This window comes from Corylus avellana, chromosome ca4 (assembly GCF_901000735.1).
Source record: "Corylus avellana chromosome ca4, CavTom2PMs-1.0".
Classification (NCBI taxonomy): Eukaryota; Viridiplantae; Streptophyta; class Magnoliopsida; order Fagales; family Betulaceae; genus Corylus; species Corylus avellana.
In genome coordinates, this window is record NC_081544.1 from 7,280,580 (window position 1) to 7,301,598 (window position 21,019).

The following is a 21,019-nucleotide window of genomic DNA, read 5'->3' on the forward strand; positions in this document are numbered from 1 at the left end:
AATATGAGAAAAGTTCGTCTATGGAGCTAAACGTCATACCTCGCTGAGGTTGCTCAACATTTTCGTCTTCACTTACGAGCTTCCACTCAGACTTGCCCTTGCCCTTGCCATTATTGTTGTCCTCATCCCTTATAGTTTCATTTCCATCTACGACACACAAAAAAAAAAAAAAATAAACAAACAAACAAACAAACAAACCAAGATGCGTATATAATAAAATTCAACAAAACATCATTCAACAAATGAAGCATAAAATGTACGAATGAGAGAAGAAGAGCCTAACAAACCATTTTCAAGGACAATTTCAAAGGGCAGATCATCACCAACACAAATATGTGTACGTAAGTTGTCATCTTCGCATTCATATTCCGAGTCCATCTAGGAGTTATTACAAGAAAAAATTCAAATTAGAAACATGAACTCAATGGTTCAAAACCCTCCAAAATTAGCATTGAATCTTCGACCCAACTCCACAAAAAATGGAGCTCATTTTTTAAAAGGTACCTAAACTTATGCTATTGTTTAGCTTAGGTACCTAAATTACTTTCCCTTTTTAAAAGATACCTAAACTTATGCTATTGGATAGTGAAGTACACGTGTACTTCACTGTCCTCAATTAAAGCTCCCTCTCTTGCAACGCAAAATCAGTTTTTGTTGAGTATATTTTACTGGTTTGCTTTAGCATTGGTTGTAACGAGTGGGAATGGGAGACTCAATGAGTAGTGGTGGTGGTGGTAGTAGATTTCTGAACCCGTGGGTTCTTCATTTCCAGAAGATGGGTCTCGAGCTCAAGTGCCCTCTCTGGTATGTTTTGCTTATGTTTTTTGTTTTTGTTTTTTGTTTTTTTTTTTCTTTCACATTTTTCTTTTTGTGGTTGGTTTTGGGTTTGTTTGTTAATGCTCTGATTGGTAGCTTAGAATATCCATGGCTGAAAGACAAACAATTTGTTGGGTAGCGCAAATCGTTTTTTCTTAATTCTTGGTTCACATTCTAGAAGAGAAACTGGATTATAATCTTATGCTATTGTTTGGCTACAAAAGGGAAAGTAATTTCAAATTCATTTTTTAAAAGGCAGTAATCTTATGCTATTGTTCAGCTTAGGTACAATTTTTGTTTTTTTAAAAGGTCCCATTATCCTTATTCTATGTTTGGTTGCTAAGAAAACTAGTTCTGAACATGATACCAAAACTTGAACAAAAAGCAATACCAAGCAGACTAAAAGTGGACTAAAAGTCTTTTAAATTTTAGAAGAGTTTCTTACCAGGGAAAAGGCCATGGAGAGCAGTGGCGCTGCTGCTTCGTGGTGGCTAGTGCACTGGATTGCAGTGGCTAGTGGTTTGGGAGAGAGGGAGAAACTAGGTTCTCGGTGCTCCATAAGCATAACGTAGTGGTTGGTGGCGCTTCGTAGCCACTGAATAATGTGGCCGGCAGTGGTGTGGTGGTGGGTGGGAGGAGGCGGGAGAAATTGAGAGAGAGAGAGAGAGAGGGGCGGGAGATTTGGGATTTTGGGGGTAACAGTGAAAGTGGGATTTTAGGGTTAACAGTGAAAGTAAAAGTGAAAAGTGAACGTGTGCGTATAGTTTTTAATTTTTAAAATTTTTTTTTTTAATAAAAAGGCTGGTTAACTCAGGTTGGGTTAACCAGCCTTTTTGCGGAAAAGTTCCGCAAGAAATGCTTCTGAATAGCATTACTCTCGACAACCCACATCTCATCTATCATTTTCGCTAACTCGTGGGCTAGTCCGTTTTTCTCCCTGTTGCGATATGCAATTTTTCATTGAGAGAACTCATGCAAATGAGAGCTAAGGTCTTGAATAAGAGAGCTCCACAAACTCCAGTTCTTCTCCCCATTATTTATCGCCTCTACTACCACCTTTGCGTCGCCCACAAACAACACCCTGTCAAAACCCCAAGTTCGACACATTTGAATGGCTGTAATGGCTGCCATGGCTTCCGCATCTATAGGACTCAGATATCCCCTCTGTGTAAGACATTTCGCAATGAGCATCTTTCCTGTATGATCCTACAGCAGCACTCCCATACCAATTGATAGGATTCCACGTAGGACTAGTCATACACATTAGCCGAACCTACATTATTTGGTCATGGAGATGGATAAGGAGAACCAACATGAAGATCATGGGCAATAGTGGTGTTTGCCATGGGCCATGATGTGCAACGTGGTTTGGGTAATGGGGTTAATGTTAGTGTTATCTTATAATAGGAGTTAGTGGGAAGTAAATTTACTATGAGATTATTTAGTATGGGCAGTCATATGTTGTGGTGTGAGATAGTGTGAGAGAAGTGGTAGTATTGTTAGTAATAGAGTATTTAAAGCTCTTTGTATTAGTAATAGAGTATTTAAAGGTCTTTGTATTATGTTATGAGTATGGGATTTGGGGTAGAATTGTAATTTTGTTGTGGTTCAACTCCCACCCTAAGTGGAGTATTATCTTGTTCTGACTGGGACCTACTAAGGGTATCAAAACGTATTATCTTGTTTATGTATTTGTAATGTGGTAGAACTTCAGCCATAAGTGGAGATTTGTAACGTGTATTATCTTTATATTATATTAAATATTAGTTGTGTTTCTATTATCTGGTTGGGACCTATCAATTGGTGTCAGAGCGCAAGGGTATGGCGACAAATCGTGAGGGGATTGAATCTTTGGAGGCAGATGTATATGACGTTAAGGAAGGCATTCAACGCTTGGTGGAAGGAGCAATTAGCTCCGCCGATCGCATGCAAAGAATTGAAGAAGCCTTAAATGAAATCTCAACTCTTCTTTCAGTGCAACATGGACCAATTAACCGTCAACCATACTACACGTATGAGCAGGGTGGTCCTTCAAGAGGTTTTCATCGAGGAGGGGCAATTGGGCGACAAGTGGTGGTGCCACGTTATGCCAAAATGGACTTTCCACATTATCAAGGAGATGATCCCACTGAATGGTTGAATCGGGTGGTACAATTCTTTGACTATCATGGCACGCCCCCGGATCAAAAGGTGGTGTTGGCATCTTTCCATCTTGAAGGTGAGGCTAACCAATGGTGGCAGTGTCTGCAGAAGGCTCATCTAGAGGAAGTTATGCCGGTTACTTGGGAAATATTTGAACTAGAATTATGGGATAGGTTTGGGCCAACTAACTATGAAGATTTTGACGAGTCTTTGACGAAATTAACGCAAGTAGGATCCTTACATGATTATGAAAAGGAGTTTGAGAGATTGGGGAATAAAGTTCAAGGGTAGACTCAAAAGCACCTAATAGGCAACTTCCTTGGAGGTCTTAAACCAGAGATTGCAGAAGGGGTTCAAATGTTCAAATCCAAGACGCTCAAAGATACTATCAGTTTGGCTCACATGAAAGATGACCAATTGTGTCGGCAAAGGAGGCCTAATGAGTCGGAATTGCAAACCACAAATAATATCCATCCAATGTACCGACAGTTTAGAAAATCACATGGGAAGAGATGCAACGACGGAAGGAGAAGGGACTATGTTTTCATTGTAATGATCGCTATACTTTAGGCCACAAATGTCCAGCTTAACACGTTTTTCTTATTGAAAGAGAAACCCACAACATTGACGCAACTAGCCGTGGGCAGGATGAAGCAGTCGAAGAGGATATGGTCATACTAAAGCAATAAACTACACAGAACCTTGAGGACAAGGTTCCTTTCGATGGGAGGACAAATGATAGGCATCATGGCCCACGTGGGTCTCAAAGTTAGTGGGGAAAAATTGCCATGTAATGTGTTAGTGGAGAAGTTATTATCAGTTATCATGTTATTAGTTATTGTATTTAAACTAGGGACTAAATCTTGAGTGAGGGGGATTTTGGTGTAGAGTTCTAATTCTGTTGTGGTTCAACTCCCACCCTAAGTGGAGTATTATCTTGTTTATCTTGTTCTGGTTGGGACCCACTAGAGTATCATAACGTATTATCTTGTTTATGTGTTTGTATTGTGGTAGAACTCCAACCATAAGTGGAGATTTGTAACGTGTATTATCTTTATATTATATTAAATATTAGTTGTATTTCTATTATCTGCTTGGGACCTATCAATTGGTATCAGAGCATGGAATGTATCACGCCCTCGATTAAGGTGAATAGGGGAAACGCGAACTTAAAAGGAAATCGCAACAATTAAGGAATATAATTATCAGATATCATTACATTATTACTAAACCAAGGAAAGATAGGAAGTCAAAAGTTATATAGAACTAGTATTTTAATATGAACATTTATAAGATCTTGTATACATATGAGTTGGGAATCCAAAAAAAACAAACATTACGAGCCCTGTTAGGAGGCATAATCAAAAGTGACTACTATAGGGAGGTTATAGCCTCCCCATACGTCAAATGTTCTCCTATATACACATAACAAAAATTGTGCAGTCTACAAAAAAAACAAAAGTCTGCACAACAATGGCTTGATCCTTGCGACCTATTGGAATTCCAAGCTCTAAAACCCCTACGGCTCCGCAAAGCAGTAGGTCCATATGTCCCATGCATAAGGCCATATGATCGGGTCCTCAAGAATAAGGACACCTACGGGAGGCCCCATTCTTAAAACTATTATGTATAGCGGCATCTGAAAAATTTAAAGGGAAAAGGGGTGAGTTCGACAATTCAGTAAGTAGCCACAACACCAAGATGCTATAAAACATGCTATGCTAATTTTATGCTATAATCTCAGTTATGCACAAATAATAAAATAATTGACAATTAATACAAGAATAGCAAATAACTTATGAGATGTACAAGCACTTCCTTTTACTTTTCTTTCAAAACTACTGTTTTACCATTTTAACCCGACACCACAAATTTACCATGAGCAGCGCACGTTGGCTTGTCCCGAAGGACCTATATAGGGCTGTTAAGTGAGCGAAGCGTCACGCGAGCAAGTTCGGGCTCGGCTCGCATAAGCTTGGCTCGTGCTCGACTCGACTCGGCTAAGCTCGTATAAGGCTTGAATTGGTAGTTATTCACATAATTCCTCATATTAATATTAAAAATTGATGATTTTTTTTTTTTTCCTAATAGCATCATTTTATTATAAAATGATGCATATCTTTTCTCTTCGAAACCAAGTGCCTTATTGTATTGACTCGAGCTCTATACTTTGCTAGCCAAACTAAGCAAATGCTCATATGCAAGCTGGCTTCTTGAGCCGTTTAAGAGTACTTGAAGTTTAATTTATAATAAAAAAATTAAATTAAATATAAGAGTCAGCTCGTGAACGGCTCGATTTATTATGAGCTCGAGCTCGAGCTTGATTTTTTTGGCTCGTCCTTAAGCTCGGCTCGAGTAAAATTTAAACAAGCCGAGCCCAAACAAGGAAAGCTCGCTTAAGCTCGGCTCGTTTACACCCCTAGACCTATATGCTCATCCTGTCGTCACAGAGGAGAGCTATCAGGTTGAGAACTTCCCTAGGTGAAGACCACCTGGCCGGTAGCGCACACTTTCTCGTAACTGTCTTTGGTGTGCTTACCATGCTACCTTATGCGGTACCGATCGTTACTATAATCGTGTCTCGGGTTAAACAATTATAAGCATGAATGCACATGTAACATTTTATATAATCTGTAAGCTCATCTGTAACTGTATGCTATGCCATGAACTTTGAGAGCTCTTTTCATTCATAATCGCTGTCATGCATAACTCATAAAATATGAGATAATTATAATACGTAACATTCTTAAACCATGGCATATGATTGAATAAAACTTTGCATTAAAAATATGAAAGGAAGTGCAATTGAAAATTATGTAAGTGAGTTCTTTATAAAATTCCCAACATTTTCTAAAAGATTTATAATAAAATCTGTTAGGGTTTTTGGTGTTGTATCCCCTTACTTGGATTTGATGTTGGGTTGAGTCGAGTCGTCATTTCACCTAAATAAATTGCAAAGATGAACTTAGAGGAGTATATTAAAGTTTTAGTCAAAATTTTAAATAAAATATCCATATATATATATATATGTGTGTGTGTGTGTGTGTGTGTACGGACCCCCATTTGTAAGCATATAAGATCATATCCCAAATATATTGCATAGGCATATATATAATCCTTATGATATCCAATTTCCCTCCCCAATAATGTTGTGTACGTGTATATATATATATACACACAAAAACAATGCTACATATATATATTTATATATATGTACACACAAAACAACGTGACTATATATATATATACACACACACACGTGTGAGGTGCTAATCATTTATCCAACAAGTCTTACACTTATAAAAATTTATTATTGTTATTATTATTATTACTGGATGCATAAAATCTAATCACAAAAACATTATACTGACTTATGTGAACATATATAAAAAAATCTGTCTAAACAAAATATTGCATATATATATAATCTTTATAAAACCTACTGAACTAACATTTCAATAATAAGAGTCATTTTTACAAACTCCTTAAATAACCACCCATACAAGAATCCTAAAATACCCATAAGAAGCAAATAATAACATATCCTAAATCTCTTTCCAAAAAAACCAAAATAATAATAGAGAAAGAGGGGAACAGTTCCTCACCGCTGCTGTGCTAAAAGTGAGGTTGCAAGAAAAAACTTGAAATAACCTCCTGCTTGTTTTCTCTACTGTGTGGTCATGAGGAAAAATGAAGGCTTTTTGGGGTATTTATTGTATAACCATGGAGAGTTGAGAGAGAGATATAATAAAACAAAAAATCAAGCTAAGAGACAAGTATCAAAATGGATATGGGGAAATCAATGCAAAAGGATAAATGTCCACTATGTGGAAGCCTTCATCTTATGCATGAAATACAAGTGGCAATGAATTAAAAGGGTAAAGACACGTTGATAAAATTGGCTTAGAGGCTACGTTTTTATTATTATTATTATTATTAAGCAATAAATCCTCCTAAAATCTAGAAGACTCCAAAGTATTTAATAGGCTAATAATCCCACTAATACTCTCCTAACTAAAAGAGTCCTCTTATATATATATATCACGTACCATGTTGAGTTAAGAAGAGATAAAATCTCTTCCTATATTCTAGGAGATCTACATGATATTTAATTGGATAAAAACTCACCAAAAGTTCTATTCTAATGGCTTTTCTATATATGAGTATATAAATATTCACATTTATGTATAATCACATGAATTAAATTCAGCAACTATATATATATATAAACAAAAATGTATAATTTTATTTTAATCTACAAAATTTATAGGATGTCACAGAATGTGAGAAGATGCAGAGCATGGAAGATTCCTTGAACGAGATGAAGAACTTATCGGCTGGAGTTAACCAATTCTCCGAGAAGAGCACCAACAACACAAAGGAAAAAAGATCAACAATATCTCATGGCTCCCCCACCGGAGACAAGTCGTAGCAGGCAACACCCTCATTGAAGCACCTTAAGATGGATTTCCCATGTTAGCAACATCTCACTTTACAAATCGTCAATGTCAATTTCACACATTCCACCTTGAGGACAAGGTTCTCTTAAGGGGGGCAAATGATAGGATTCCACGTAGGACTAGTCATACACATTAGCCGAACCCACATTATTTGGTCATGGAGATGGATAAAGAGAACCAACATGAAGATCATGGTCAGTAGTGGTGTTTGCCAGGGGCCATGATGTGCAACATGGCTTGGGTAATGGGGTTATTGTTAGTGTTATCTTATAATAGGAGTTAGTGGGAAGCTTATTTACTATGAGGTTATTTAGTATGGGCAGTTATATGAGAAGATGCAGGGCATGGAATGTGAGAAGATGCAGAGCATGGAAGATTCCTTGAATGAGATGAAGAATTGACTGAAGTTAACCAATTCTCCGAGAAGAGCACCAACAACACAAAGGAAAAAAAATCAACAATATCTCATGGCTCCCCCACTGGAGACAAGTCGCAGCAGGCAACACCCTCATTGAAGCACCTTAAGATGGATTTCTCATGTTATTAACATCTCACTGGAGGGCAGTTACAAATCGTCAACGTCAATTTCACACATTCCACCTTGAGGACAAGGTTCTCTTAAGGGGGGCGAATGATAGGATTTCACATAGGACTCGTCACACACATCAGCTGAACCCACATTATTTGGTCATGGAGATGGATAAGGAGAACCAACATGAAGATCATGGGCAGTAGTGGTGTGAGATAGTGTGAGAGAAGTGGTAGTGGTTTAGGTAACTGCTAGTAATATAGTATTTAAGGGTCTTTGTATTATGTTATGAGTATGGGATTTGGTGTAGAGTTTTAATTCTGTTGTGGTTCAGCTCCCACCCTAAGTGGAGTATTATCTTATTTATCTTGTTCTGACTGGGACCCACTAGGGGTATCAGAACGTATTATCTTGTTTATGTATTTGTATTGTGGTAGAACTCCAGCCATAAGTAAAGATTTGTAATGTATATTATCTTTATATTATATTAAATATTAGTTGTGTTTCTATTATCTGTTTAGAACCTATCACCAAGACACCAACCCGTCCTCTTTCCTTGTCAAGAGTAGCATCCCAATTCACTAGGACCCAGCCAGCCGGTGGGGTCAACCCTGGGAGTAGCATATTTGTGACCCCAGTCGGAACCCTCTTCTTATGGGCTTGTTGGTAATCTAGAAGTGTCCCGTTTGAATGTAGCATCAGCTGTTTCGGAGATGAGAAAAGCCCACCATGAACAACCTCATTCCTACGTAGCCATATCCTCCTGGCTATACCAACAAACATTCTCATATCTTCCCTATCACACAGATTGAACATTCATTCCACTACCTGTACAAATTTAGAGCCCGTTTGGAAGTGTGATTTCAAAAAGTGCGAGTTTAAAAATTGCGTTTTTGAAATCGTTATTTTTTAAAATCGCATAGGCATTTGGTAAAACATGTTAAAATCGCACAACATTTTTTCATGATTTTAAAATTTGCGTTTTTAAAATCGCAATCTCAAACACTCTAAAATTGCGATTTGATTTAAAAATGCACTCCCAAATGGGCTCTTAGGGCTGCTAAAAGAGCTTTTATGGAATTTCAGCTCCCCTTCGCACCACACATCCGTGGCTAATGGGCATTGCCAGAAAATATGGAAAGCGGTTTCAACCTCTAGTCCACAAATGGGGCACGCCAGATCATCTATGATCTTCCTCCTGTGTAGATTTTCTCATATAAAATTCTTCTCGGCATTAGGCACTGGCAGTTTCTATATCTTCCTCCACACATCACTGCTAGAATTCTGGGTTGAACATTGAGCTTGGCCCTCCTCCTCCATCTCCTTTTGCATGTGATAAGCACTTGACTTCAAACCGAAAATTCACCCTTTACCGTACCCCTCCACAACATAATATCCTCATGATTTGTGCTGCTAAGAGGTATGGATAGAATTATTTTCACTTCATCTAGTGAAAAAAACGGTTCTTGTAGGCTATGGTTCCACTTCCTTGTATCTCTATCAATTAGCTCATTCACCGTAGCCGATGATATTAGAACAACTTGGTGTGATTGGATCTTATAGGTGGTTGGGTTGGGCAACCACTTGTCATGCCAGATACATATTTTCTCACCTGTTACTCTAAAATTTTAATAGTCTAAAGATAGTGCTTTATGCCTATCATTAATAAGAGAGATTACAAATGTTGGTTAGATGCTAATAATAAAATAAAGGATCCGTTTATAAATTTATTCTATGAGCTGAATGTGGTGTTTCCTCCAATTTGGGTGGAGGAGTTTATGTAAAAGGAATAGCCTAGAGTCGGTCGATAGTATAAATGAAAAATTTGAGTAACGCTTCAAAAAAAAAAAATTAACTAGTAATTAATTCTAAGATGCGTCACCTCATTCCCGTTCGGACAAAATGGAGATATAGGGAGGACATTGCACTCTCATCTGTCATCATAGTGTTTAATTTTTTCTTTTGGGTTTTTTTGTTTTTTTTTTTAGTAGATTTTGGGGTTTTTGAGTTGCATAGTTGTTGGGCTTTGATTTTCAGACGAAGGAAATTGTTGGTTAGAATTGTGGAGAGAACCAGAAGAGGGAGTAGAGGGGCTGTGACTGACAAAAAAAAAAAAAACCAATGAGGACAAAAAGACAGAGAAGAGAATGAGTTTAAAAGTAAACAGAAAAACAAAGGAAATGGTCTTGTACGAGTGTGTAAGATGAAAATAAGAGAGATGTAGGAACAAGACCATTACCTCCGGAGCTCTCCCCTCTCTCCTCTTACTGAAGAAAACCTTTCCTTCCCGGTAGCCATGGGGGAGAGAACTACGGTTCCCTCCTTCCCTTCCTTTTTCCTTTTTTCTCCCCTGTCTATTTCAGATACTTTTTGCACCTCTTTGGAGGCTATATCCGCCTCTTCGGAGGCTATAACCGCCTCTTCGGAGGACTTACCCATCAGCCCATTCAGCCGCTCGATTTCAGCCTCCAACCGTTGTCTTCGGCCCCGGATCCGCTTCCTTTCTGAAGATTTTGGATCTGATTTTTTTTAAATTAGATCTAGCATTTTCAGGAAGCCTCTTCCTCTCACGCGCCCCTCCTCCGTGATCCTTGGTCCCTCCGCTTCCTGCCGGCGTCGACTGCGACATCGTCCGGCCATCGCAAGACGGTATGTGGTCCCCACGCGCCCGAGAGTTGGTCTTACTCGCGGGAGCGTGAACTCCACGCGCCGCCTTGCAGCGTCTTCCTCCGCCCCTCCTCTCGATTGTCGGCTGCTTCAGTCTCTGATGTTGCTGTTTTGTCTTTGTTTTTTCCTACTTTATGTATTATTCTGTCTGTATTTATTTTTTTCTATTATGGCGTGGCTGTCTGTCGGCGTCCCATTTCTGGCCTTTTGCATCGCAGTTTCTGTTCCGCTTACAAAGATTTCTTCGGATTTCTTTGTTTTGCCTTTATTAGCAGCTCTTTGTGGCTGCATTGGTACTTTTATAGGGCCGGGTCATTCTTTGTCCCATTCCCTTTTGTTACCTTGTTTGGTTTTCAATTCTTGTTTCTGCTTTGCTATTAGGTTTGGTTGGGGCTGTTGTTTGGGTTGGCCACCCACGTTGTAATTCCCCGTTTCCCTTATTTGCTTAAAAAAAAAAAAAAAAAAAAAAAAAAAAAAGAGAGAGATGTAGGAAAAAAACAAAACTTGGGAAATGTGTGAAATTAAAAGACAGAATAAAGACAAAAGTGAAAAATTTGATCCCAAATTTTGAGATTGCATAACAATACGTGCTTTTATAAGAGAAGCAACATGTCAATCGATTATGGGTAAGTTGCTTATGAAAATCATACGAGTAGACGCATGGATAGAGGCTCCAAAGAAAGCCGCTTCTTCTTCGAGAAGAGGTTTTAATTCTAATATAAGGACTGTGCAACTCAATCAGACAGGGTGAAAACGTTTGATAACGAATGTATGACATTGAGAGATGGTTTTAATATATTAATTATTTTTATTATTTACAGTAAGAATAATTACTCATGTGTACAATTTATTTTCATGTTTATTGAATGCTACAAAAATGTAATATTTCATATTTTGTTTTAAAAGTATTGATAATTGTTCTATTACGTTATGTGCATAATTCATATTCGTAAAAGCTACCGTCACCAGTCCCTTGATTAATTATTTCTGCTTACTGAAGTTAATCATTATGTTATATTTACACTTTTTGAGAGATATGAGAGACTTTTGCATATCTTGGAGAGACTTTTGGTGACTAGTTAGCTTGAAAAATCCTATGTGGTTTAGTTTTGATGAATGTTTTGTTAACTTTTTAAAAATATGTTTAATAGTGTAAATATTACGAAGAGACTGTTATAATTATGGTGGAATTGTAGTGACTTGTTAAATGTTTTTGTAGTATTAGGTTTAAATGTCTTGTTTCTAATGAAATAGGTGGATATAAATAGTTGATTGATGATTATAGAACATATTAAAGAATATAGATGCTCTGGTTTACGTGTGAAAATCATTGATAACATATACATTTGAGAGTATTTAAAAAGAAATTGGAAACTTCACTTAACCTTTCTAAACTTTTAGGGCTTTTGCAATTATTCTTAGACTTTAAAAACTCTCAATCTAGCATATCAAACTTTAAAAAGTTTGCAATGTCACACATACCGTTAAGATTGAAACCAACGACTTGGCCGTGGGTCAGCAAGATAACAATTTTTTTTCTTTGCATTTATTTTATTTTTTATTTTTAAACAATGTATTTGGGGTCTTTTGGCATCCTCCATTGCAATCATTTTAAAGTTAGATATCCTAAATTGTGAGTTTTTTAAGTTGATGAGATAATTGCAAAAGCACTAAAAGTTTTCGGAGATTAAATAAATTTTTTTCAAAATCAAAATTTGCATGAATGCCTGTTATTAAATCGGGGTGCGACACTTTTGACTCTCCTTTAATTTGTAAAACCCTTTTGGTCTATCAAAAATTTCTAACAAACTTAGACCTCAAAAACATTCGATCTTGATAGTTTTCTGTCTCGTTGGCTCGAATGGTGTCTCCTCCGGCCGCCTCTTAGTCTCCTAAGCACCCTCTTAAGCTAGAAATGAACCAAGTTGAAAATAATAATAATAATAATAAATAAGTAAATAAATAAAAGCTCATTCATTTCTTGGGCACAGATATTTATACAAAAGTTAAAAGATATAATATTTTATTCAGCATTCAAGTAGAAAGCCAAGAACCACCATGGATGCCATGGACAGCATGCAAGAAGTGCAGAAACTTTAAGACACAGAAGAGATAAGATCTACCAAACAATTGAATTCTTGCTTGGCACTTTCAACGGCTTTTAACACAACCTCTTTCAGGGCTTCGGCCCTCTCCCTCATCACTTTCCCTTGTTCATCTCTCAAAACGAGTTCCAAGCTCTTCAGCAACCCATTCTTCGTGATTACACCTCCCTCAACTCTCACGCCAATCCCCCACTCCTCTATCATCCGTCCGATCATGTAATGATCGCCGAAGAACGGCCTGCAGATGAGCGGAATCCCGTTTGCAATGCTCTCGCAAATGGAGTTTGATCCACAGTGTGTCACAAACACCCCTACAGAAGCATGCGCCAATACTTGTGTCTGCGGCGTCCATGGCACTACTTTTCCATGCATCTTCGTCTTCTCAAGAAACCCTTTTGGCAATAGTTCCTTTGACTTTTCGTTGAGAGACCAAAGAAACGGAACTCCACTCGTTTGCAGCGCCTCCGCCACCGCTATTAGCTCCTTAGGCGGCAGTGAAGCCAAAGTTCCAAAACCAACATATGCGACCGACCCAGATTTTTTACCTGTTACAATATAAATTATAAGAGTAAATCTATTCATTCCTTTTTATCAATTTAAGATTTTAAGGTAAGAAGCGGTTTAACATGTATAATATCAATGCAGTAGTCTTTAGTCTAATTTATTATTCACTTCCTATTTTAATTAAATATTTTCTATATTAGACTTCAACTATTAAGGGAGAGATTGAGTCTGTACTATTTTCTATAGCATGGTCCCGTCTATATAATGACCCCATTCGCCAATATAATATTTTATTTCTCATTATTTCTCTCACTCGTTTTATTTTTTTTAAAAAAAAATTTATACTTTTTTTTCTGCATATTCTCTTTTTTCCAAAAATTTTTCCATTTTTCCTCTCACAAGTTCTTTTTTTTTCAAAACTTTTCTTACTTTTAATAATATATATTTTAATAGAATAACTAGAAATATAGCTAATCGGATGTAAATACATTTAAAAATAACTTAGCTAAATTAGATAAAAGTGAGTTTTGAGAAGTCATTTTACATAAAAATATGGCACATCCATTGGAAATGCTCTTACATGCTTATAGATAATTTTATACACTTAATATTTATATACTATTATGACTTACAATTTATTATGAATTTTTTTTAGATGCTTTTATTTTATATAAACCTATATACACATAAAGAAATTTTTTTATCCATATATTTATTTATTTAAGTATGTTCCAACTCTAACGTATAAAATTTTAATTTAATTTTAAATAATATTAAAATATAAATATAAATTAAATAATTAAATGCATGGTTCACAATGATTTAACTTACTGTCCAACCACGATAGGCAACCGGTTAGATCCGAGCTGGACGGTTGTAAAGGCGGGGCCGGCAGCGATAGGGAGAGAAACCCGACATGAAGAACATTCTTAAGCTTTGATTTAAGGTCATGATTGAGAAGGGGAGAGTTTAGTTCTTCAAAGAAACCCATAACGACCGCCGTAGCTCGCGGCAGCACCGGTCCAATTTGACTTAGCGTGCGTGAGAAAGGCGATTCTTCTTCGCTCTCCGGCACCGGCACCTCCCTGGGCAAGTCAGCGACGCTCATGGCGGGCAACCCAGGAATAAAATCCACCGTTCCACTGCGACCACAACGCTGGCGAACGAGGTCGGTATAAATATGAGCGGAGAGACAGCATGGAAAAGTGTACCAAGCAGGGATCCACGGAACACTCAAATCGTCGGCAATCTTCGCGGCAGAATTACTCAGGAAAGCGTCGGAGAGCAAGCAGGTGATTCTCTTGCCGGTCTCCGCCACTGCCATTTCTACACCCTTTTTAAGATTCTCCGGCGTGGCCTTGAGGAAGAGGTTTTCAGGCTCTAATGGCTTTCCCGTAAACACGTGATTCTCCGGCACTCCGTCCGCCACTAGGTAGAACTTTATGTTGTGTGGAACGTCGTCGGCGGTTGATTTTGACAGGAGTGAGTGGGTGGACTTCGCTGTGTTTAAGAATGAAAAGTGTACGTTTGGGGCGGCGATTGCTAGTTTACGCAGCAGACTTAGACCGACAAGGGCGTGGCTGGCGAATGGGAATGCCATGAACGCCACATGCTTCTCCTCGGAGCTTCTGGTCGCCGGCATCGTATATATATATATATATATAAATATTATTCCGTAGAGATCTCTTGGCCTTTTGGCAAAGAAGCAACTCTTTATATAGAGATGTCTTGCGAGATTGTCATCTCCCACAACCGGGGGTTGCCACGTGAGTTTTGGGTGTACAGAGAAAAAGTTTGAATTCCCGGGAAGGTTATCATCCTGGAGGACGGAGCATGGTCTTCTGTGGGGTTATTATCTTGGACAGCAGGGACATTCAAGTCCTTGTGCCGTGTAACTAACTGTTCAACAGCATGGGGGGTTGTCACGTGAATCCAATCATCCCGAATAATAATAATAATAATAATAATAATAATATCTCCGCGGTGGAACAGGTAAATGATCCATAATAGTTAAATTTGACTTATTATAGGCTGAAGAGATCCGTTGCGGTAAGTATAGCCATGGATTGAAGAAATGGAAGAGGCCAGAAGATACTTTCTAGAATTACTTTTCTTTTCTTTCTTCATCGGAATGAGTAACGCTAAAAATCGTACAATTTTCACTAGTTAAAATAATTAGTGAAAAGATAAATACTAAGAGTACAAAATCTTTTACCAAGACGATGTGGAGCTTACTTATTTATAAACAATTAATAAAAAGAAATATTACAAGTACCGATGAAATAATTAAGCTCCACATTTTTTTTTTTCTATTAATATTTAATTGACTGTGCATGGTGGCTAAACTATGGGGGTTGGCACATGCCAGCAGCCACTGGTGGGTAGAAACATATAGTTAGAGAGATGGGAAGATAATGGTGGAGGTTATGTGGGCATCCATGCGCTGAAATTATGTACAACTACTATTCTCCTATGAGGCAACGTGTATGTAAGAATATAATGCTTAATTTTCCTGGCTCATAATTTCTCAACAGTCATAATCAACCTCTCACATAAAAACAACACCATCTTTTTCAATTATTTGAACTGTAAAATATTTTTGTCATTTTACTTTTTGATAGGACAAAAATATTATTTTAATATAACTAACTGAATATTCTCCATATATAATCCTAATTCAACATAAAATGACTTTTATCGGCGCTTTTCTTGCTTCTTTGTTTATTTTGGAATAAGAAAGAGTATTTTTAGTATCTTTTAATTATTTTGGTTAGCTAATTTGATAAAAATTCTCAAAATGGTTTGCAATGGTAACTCAGTCTGTTAAAGACCACATATCATGAAGCGGAGGTCACTAGTTTAAATCTTCTTTCCCTTTTATTCGGACGTATTAATAAAAAAAAAAAAAAATTTCTCAAAATAACTTTCCAATAGACTCGCTAATTTGATGAGTTTATAGTACTCACTAATAAGATAATTATTAAAAGCCTCATCAAATGAATACTGTACACCTAGCATTTTCCTAAGTTCGAGGACATGTGGTAGCTCAGAAAAAAAGTTAAAAGAGATTTGTTTACGTGACTAGAAGTTGGTAGAAGACATTATTAATAGAGGTAGAAGACAATAGAAGCTTCGGATGTGTCATGATGGGTACTGTTTGTCATCTTTTGGGGGTTATTGTCTTAGGGTGCGCTTACGATTTCATAAGAAAATGTGATTTTAAACTAAATTACAGAAAATAAATTATTTGAAATGAAATATTTTTTAAATTACAAATCTATGTTTTTCAGATCGCAAGTAATGAGCTGATTTTTTTGAAAACGTAAAATTTTAGAAGTTTAATTGTGATTTTAAAGACTATACTGTGATTTTACCGAACGTTTAATTGCGCTTTTAAAAATCACATTTTCAAGTTGCACATTTTAAAATTGCAAACTCAAACGAATCCTTAAAATGTGTGATTTTAAAAGAGCACCAAAGGTACGTACTGCTAAGCGAAAAAATGAGTACTTTTGCATGTTTTCAATACGTCTACAATACTAAACACTCCACGTTTTGCGTTTTTTTAAAAAATCACAAATTATTAATAGCAAAACGCACCCTTATTTGAGTAAGAGTATTGCTGTAATGGTAAAGCAGGAGTCTTATTTGTCATGTAAGTGTGAGTCCTAGGTAGTAAGTCGTGTTCATGTGGGAAGCTATGAAATTAAAAAAAAAAAAAAAAAAAATCAGTGAAGAATTTATTCAAAGGTGTGTTTGTAAGAGTGGAAATTAAAGCACCATAAAAGAGCTCCAGCCTCCAGGATTCCTGAAAAATCCGATAAGTGAAAGTGATAGATTGGTCATTGGTGTAGCCAACAAAACTATAGCCCACCACCAAGGAATCTCTCAATAACCACCAAATTGATTTACAATTCTGCTAGGAATTGTTCCAGAAGTGTGGTTCACAAGGTCCCACCAAAGAAGAAGAGATAGAAGAGTGGAGTCACACCACGTAATTAAGAGGGAAATAATTTTATAACTTCAAATTTTGATTATTTCATTGAGTGTCTCGTGCACAAGGAAGAAAGAATATTAGTTTCGAGTCGGTATTATTTATAATCATATTTAATATTTAATTTATGGTTTAGCGTACAGTCCGTATTAAGTAATGGGTTTGGCCCAAAGTTGGTCACATTAGGATTAGGGTTTAATGTTTTAGTTTATTTAAGCATAAGTTTCAATTGTATTTGACAGACGATAATACAGTTATTTTGTGTTTTGAGAGTTGTGATTACTCTTTTATATAGTGAGACTCTACATTCCTGGTGAGATGCTAGATTTATCCAATTGGTGAGACTCCAATCTTTTATCTTTAATTTATTCTTAATCAGTATTGTGTCAGTATGTATCATTTATATAGACTAAAATACACTCTAAATTTGAAAAGGAAAATGTAAAACGAAACAAATCCTAATTAGAAAAGAAAAACTCAATCCTTAATAAAATAAAATTAAAAAAAAAAAATTAAAAAAAAAAAAAAAACCCAATCCTTAATAGAAAGAAAATCTTAAAAAAAAAAAAAAAAAAAAAAAAACATGCATAAATAAAACACCAACACAAGTGTCGGTGCTGTATCATAGATACTATTCTAAGTTCTAATAATGGCTTCAATCGACTAGTAACAAGACCAACCCACGCACTCAAGACAAGACTGTTAAGAATATTACTTGTTATTTACTTCGTTAGGTATTATTAGTCTATTAGGTTTACCTTTTCTTATTCTACTAGGTTTACCTTTCCTTAATCTATTAGGTTACTTGCCTCTCTATAAATAGAGGTCTCTGTATTCATTATTATTAATAGAGTCAATACAATGTAGTCCATTGTGTGCTTTCGCTCTCTTTCTCTTCTCTCTCTTTCTTCCGCTTCTAATATATTATCCAATATATTTAACATGGTATCAGAGCCATCTTTCTGTGGCCTCCAATAAACGTCTTTGATGTTTTCCAGCTCCGCCAGTGTTATCCGACGCATCTATCCCTCTGTCCCTCACGATTCTCTATCTTCTCCTCGAAGTTTTCAGCAGATCACTATACCGCTTGAAAGCCCGGAAGCCAACAATCACAGAGCCGCCTCACTCAGTCCCATCGGAGCCCTCACACGCCCTCACGCGTAGCCCAAAGGTTCGGCAATTCTGCCATTGCCGTTCCGCCACCAGCCGCCACGGTGGTCCGATTGCTTCTCTCAGGCCACCGATCGATAGATCTGCTCCCCGTGACTCCAGAACTGCAACCAAAATCCAGATCCAGTATTCCACGCGCTCTCATGCGCCACTTATATATTTGCGCGTGAGATCCACGTGTGTGTCCACAGGTGCCAGACGCTCCAACGGCCACATCAGCCCTAAGTGCAACGTCAGCCTTGAGTGCCACGTCAGCCCTGGGTGCCACGTTAGCTTACCTGCCATGTCATCAGCCACTGCAATGTCAACACATCAGCCACGTCAGCGGCTATGACACGTCAGCACCTTGACGGCATGACACGTCAGCGGCTATGACACGTCAACACCAAAACGTTGGACACATTTTTTTTTTTTTTTTGGGCATGTGATTAAGTTTTCAAGGGTAGTTTTAGATAAGAGCCCTTTTGCCGTGTGGCTATATATATATATATATAGAATGAAATATTTGAGAATTAATGAACCTCTGCTGACGTGGCAAAGGTTTTCTTGTCTGATTTGAGGTAGTTACTTTCCTGCAATTCTGATCTACGCGCTCTTCTATTATCGCGCGTGCGGGCGCGTGATTGCTCCGACGACTGTGTCTCCGGTGAAGGTTTGCTGGAGGTTTTAGTTCCTACAAATCCCTACCTGGTGGAGTGCTCAATTAGCAATTCATGGCTAAACGAGCAAATAGGGGTCGTGGCGGGAAGAAGAGTTCGAAATTACTTGCACAAGAGGCTTCAGTTGTTCTGGAGGATGCTTTGCTTCCTTTGGATTATGAAGCTGAATTGAGTGAGACGGATGAGACTTGTGAAACATTGGATTGTACAGTTGTAATTTCAGATTTGGATACTCAGAGACCTGCTGGTAGTGTATCTGTAGTTGAAGTAATTGCAAATGGTGTGGAGGTAAATTCTGTTCTTCCTGAGATGGAGATTCTGGAAAATTCGGATGTCCCTAAGACTAAGAAGGAGCCAGCAATTGTTGTTCCTGATGAGAAGAAGAATTTAGCACAGGACTGGAAACAACTGTTTCGCTCAAAGAAATCTCTAGGTGCGTTACAGTACTTTGCTCCTTCTTGTGAGGATGGTAGAGTTGTAGTAAAACCTCCTAGGGAAGAAATTGAAGAAGGGATTTCGAAGTGTTCTTCATCTCTGGTAGGCCAATTTCTTGATAAACCTCTTCCCTTTTACATTGTTAAACGCACTGTTGATACTTTGTGGGCTCAGTATAGGAAAGTTGATGTGTTTTTACTGGAAAATGGCTTATACTTGTTTCGATTTGCCGATGAACGGATTAGAGATGAGGTCATGGAGGCCAAATTATGGCATATAGCAAATAAACCTCTGATATTGAGAAAATGGACTCCAGGTATGCAGCTCCTTAAGATTTCATTATCCATTGTGCCTGTTTGGATAAAGCTTCATAATCTCCCAATTGAATTTTGGAATTCAACTTGTTTGAGTTATGTGGCTAGTGGTGTTGGCAAACCACTTTGTGCTGATTCTGTTACTGAGGAACAACTTCGAATAGGATTTGCTAGGGTATTGGTTGAGGTGAATGTCGATTCTAAGTTTCCTAAGGAGATTGAAGTAGTGGGCGCTAATGGGGAAAGAGTGGTAGTTGGTGTTGAATACCCTTGGCTTCCTCTTAAGTGTAAGAAGTGCAATTCTTTTGGTCACTTAACCTATGCTTGCACTAAGATTGAGAAGCAGGTTTGGGTTCCTAAGAGATCTGAACCAATACAAAAGGAATTGCCTACACAAAAGGTCTCTATTACTAATAAGGCAAATGAGATAAGGATTGTGACTCTGGATCTGTTGCTAAAGATCAGTGAAATGAGGTGAGAAGCGTTAGAAGAACACCTATGTCTAAACCTATTCTTCGTGATAGCCAGAGGCATTGGACCAACTCCTTTCATTTGTTGGCTAGGGCTGATGGTAGTTTTGAATCAGGGTTGGTGAAGGATTCAGGTACTTTTTCTCATTCTATTCAAAAAGTGATTGAACATGCTTTGAATGAAGAGAGTGAAAATATCTTGCTAGCTAAAGGGAAAGGAAAAATGGGGGAAGAGGAGGAGGTTTGATGAGATGTTTTTCTCCTACTATATGAACTGTCTGATTTGGAATGTGAGGGGTTTGAATCACCCCTCTAAACAGCAAGAGGTGAGGAGAATGATTAAGATCCATAAGATTGGGTTAATGTGTTTAATTGAAACTAGAGTTAAATTGCATAAAGCTGATAAAATCAGATCCTGTATTGTTCTTGATTGGGGCTTTGAATTTAACTATGATCAGCATATGTTGGGGAGGATTTGGATTTGAATTTGGATTTGCTGGAAGAAGTCAGATTTTGTTGTGACTGTTATTGACAAAAGTGCACAAAGTATCAATTGTGTCATTAATTCTCTTAAGAAGAATCTTTGTTGGTATCATTCTTTTATATATGGGGATAATAATGGCGTGGTAAGGAAGTCGTTGTGGGCTAATCTAGCTTCTATGAAAGTTAGAGTAGCTAGTAATCCTTGGATGATATGTGGCGATTTTAATGTGGTTAGATCAGTAGAAGAAAAATGGGGGTCAGATAAGTTGAA

At 37.5% G+C, this 21,019-nt stretch overlaps 1 protein-coding gene across 1 annotated transcript; it reads right to left on the bottom strand.

Annotated features, from left to right (window-relative positions):
- Positions 1-12,569: 12,569 nt before the first annotated feature.
- Positions 12,570-15,036, bottom strand: LOC132177766 (anthocyanidin 3-O-galactosyltransferase 3GT1-like). The gene is made up of 2 exons (XM_059590213.1): positions 14,055-15,036; positions 12,570-13,264 (listed from the first exon to the last, which is right to left on the bottom strand). The coding sequence occupies exons 1-2, from the start codon at positions 14,863-14,865 to the stop codon at positions 12,711-12,713; spliced, it is 1,365 nt and encodes a 454-aa protein (XP_059446196.1). The 5' UTR covers positions 14,866-15,036; the 3' UTR covers positions 12,570-12,710.
- Between the last annotated feature and the right edge of the window lie 5,983 nt (positions 15,037-21,019).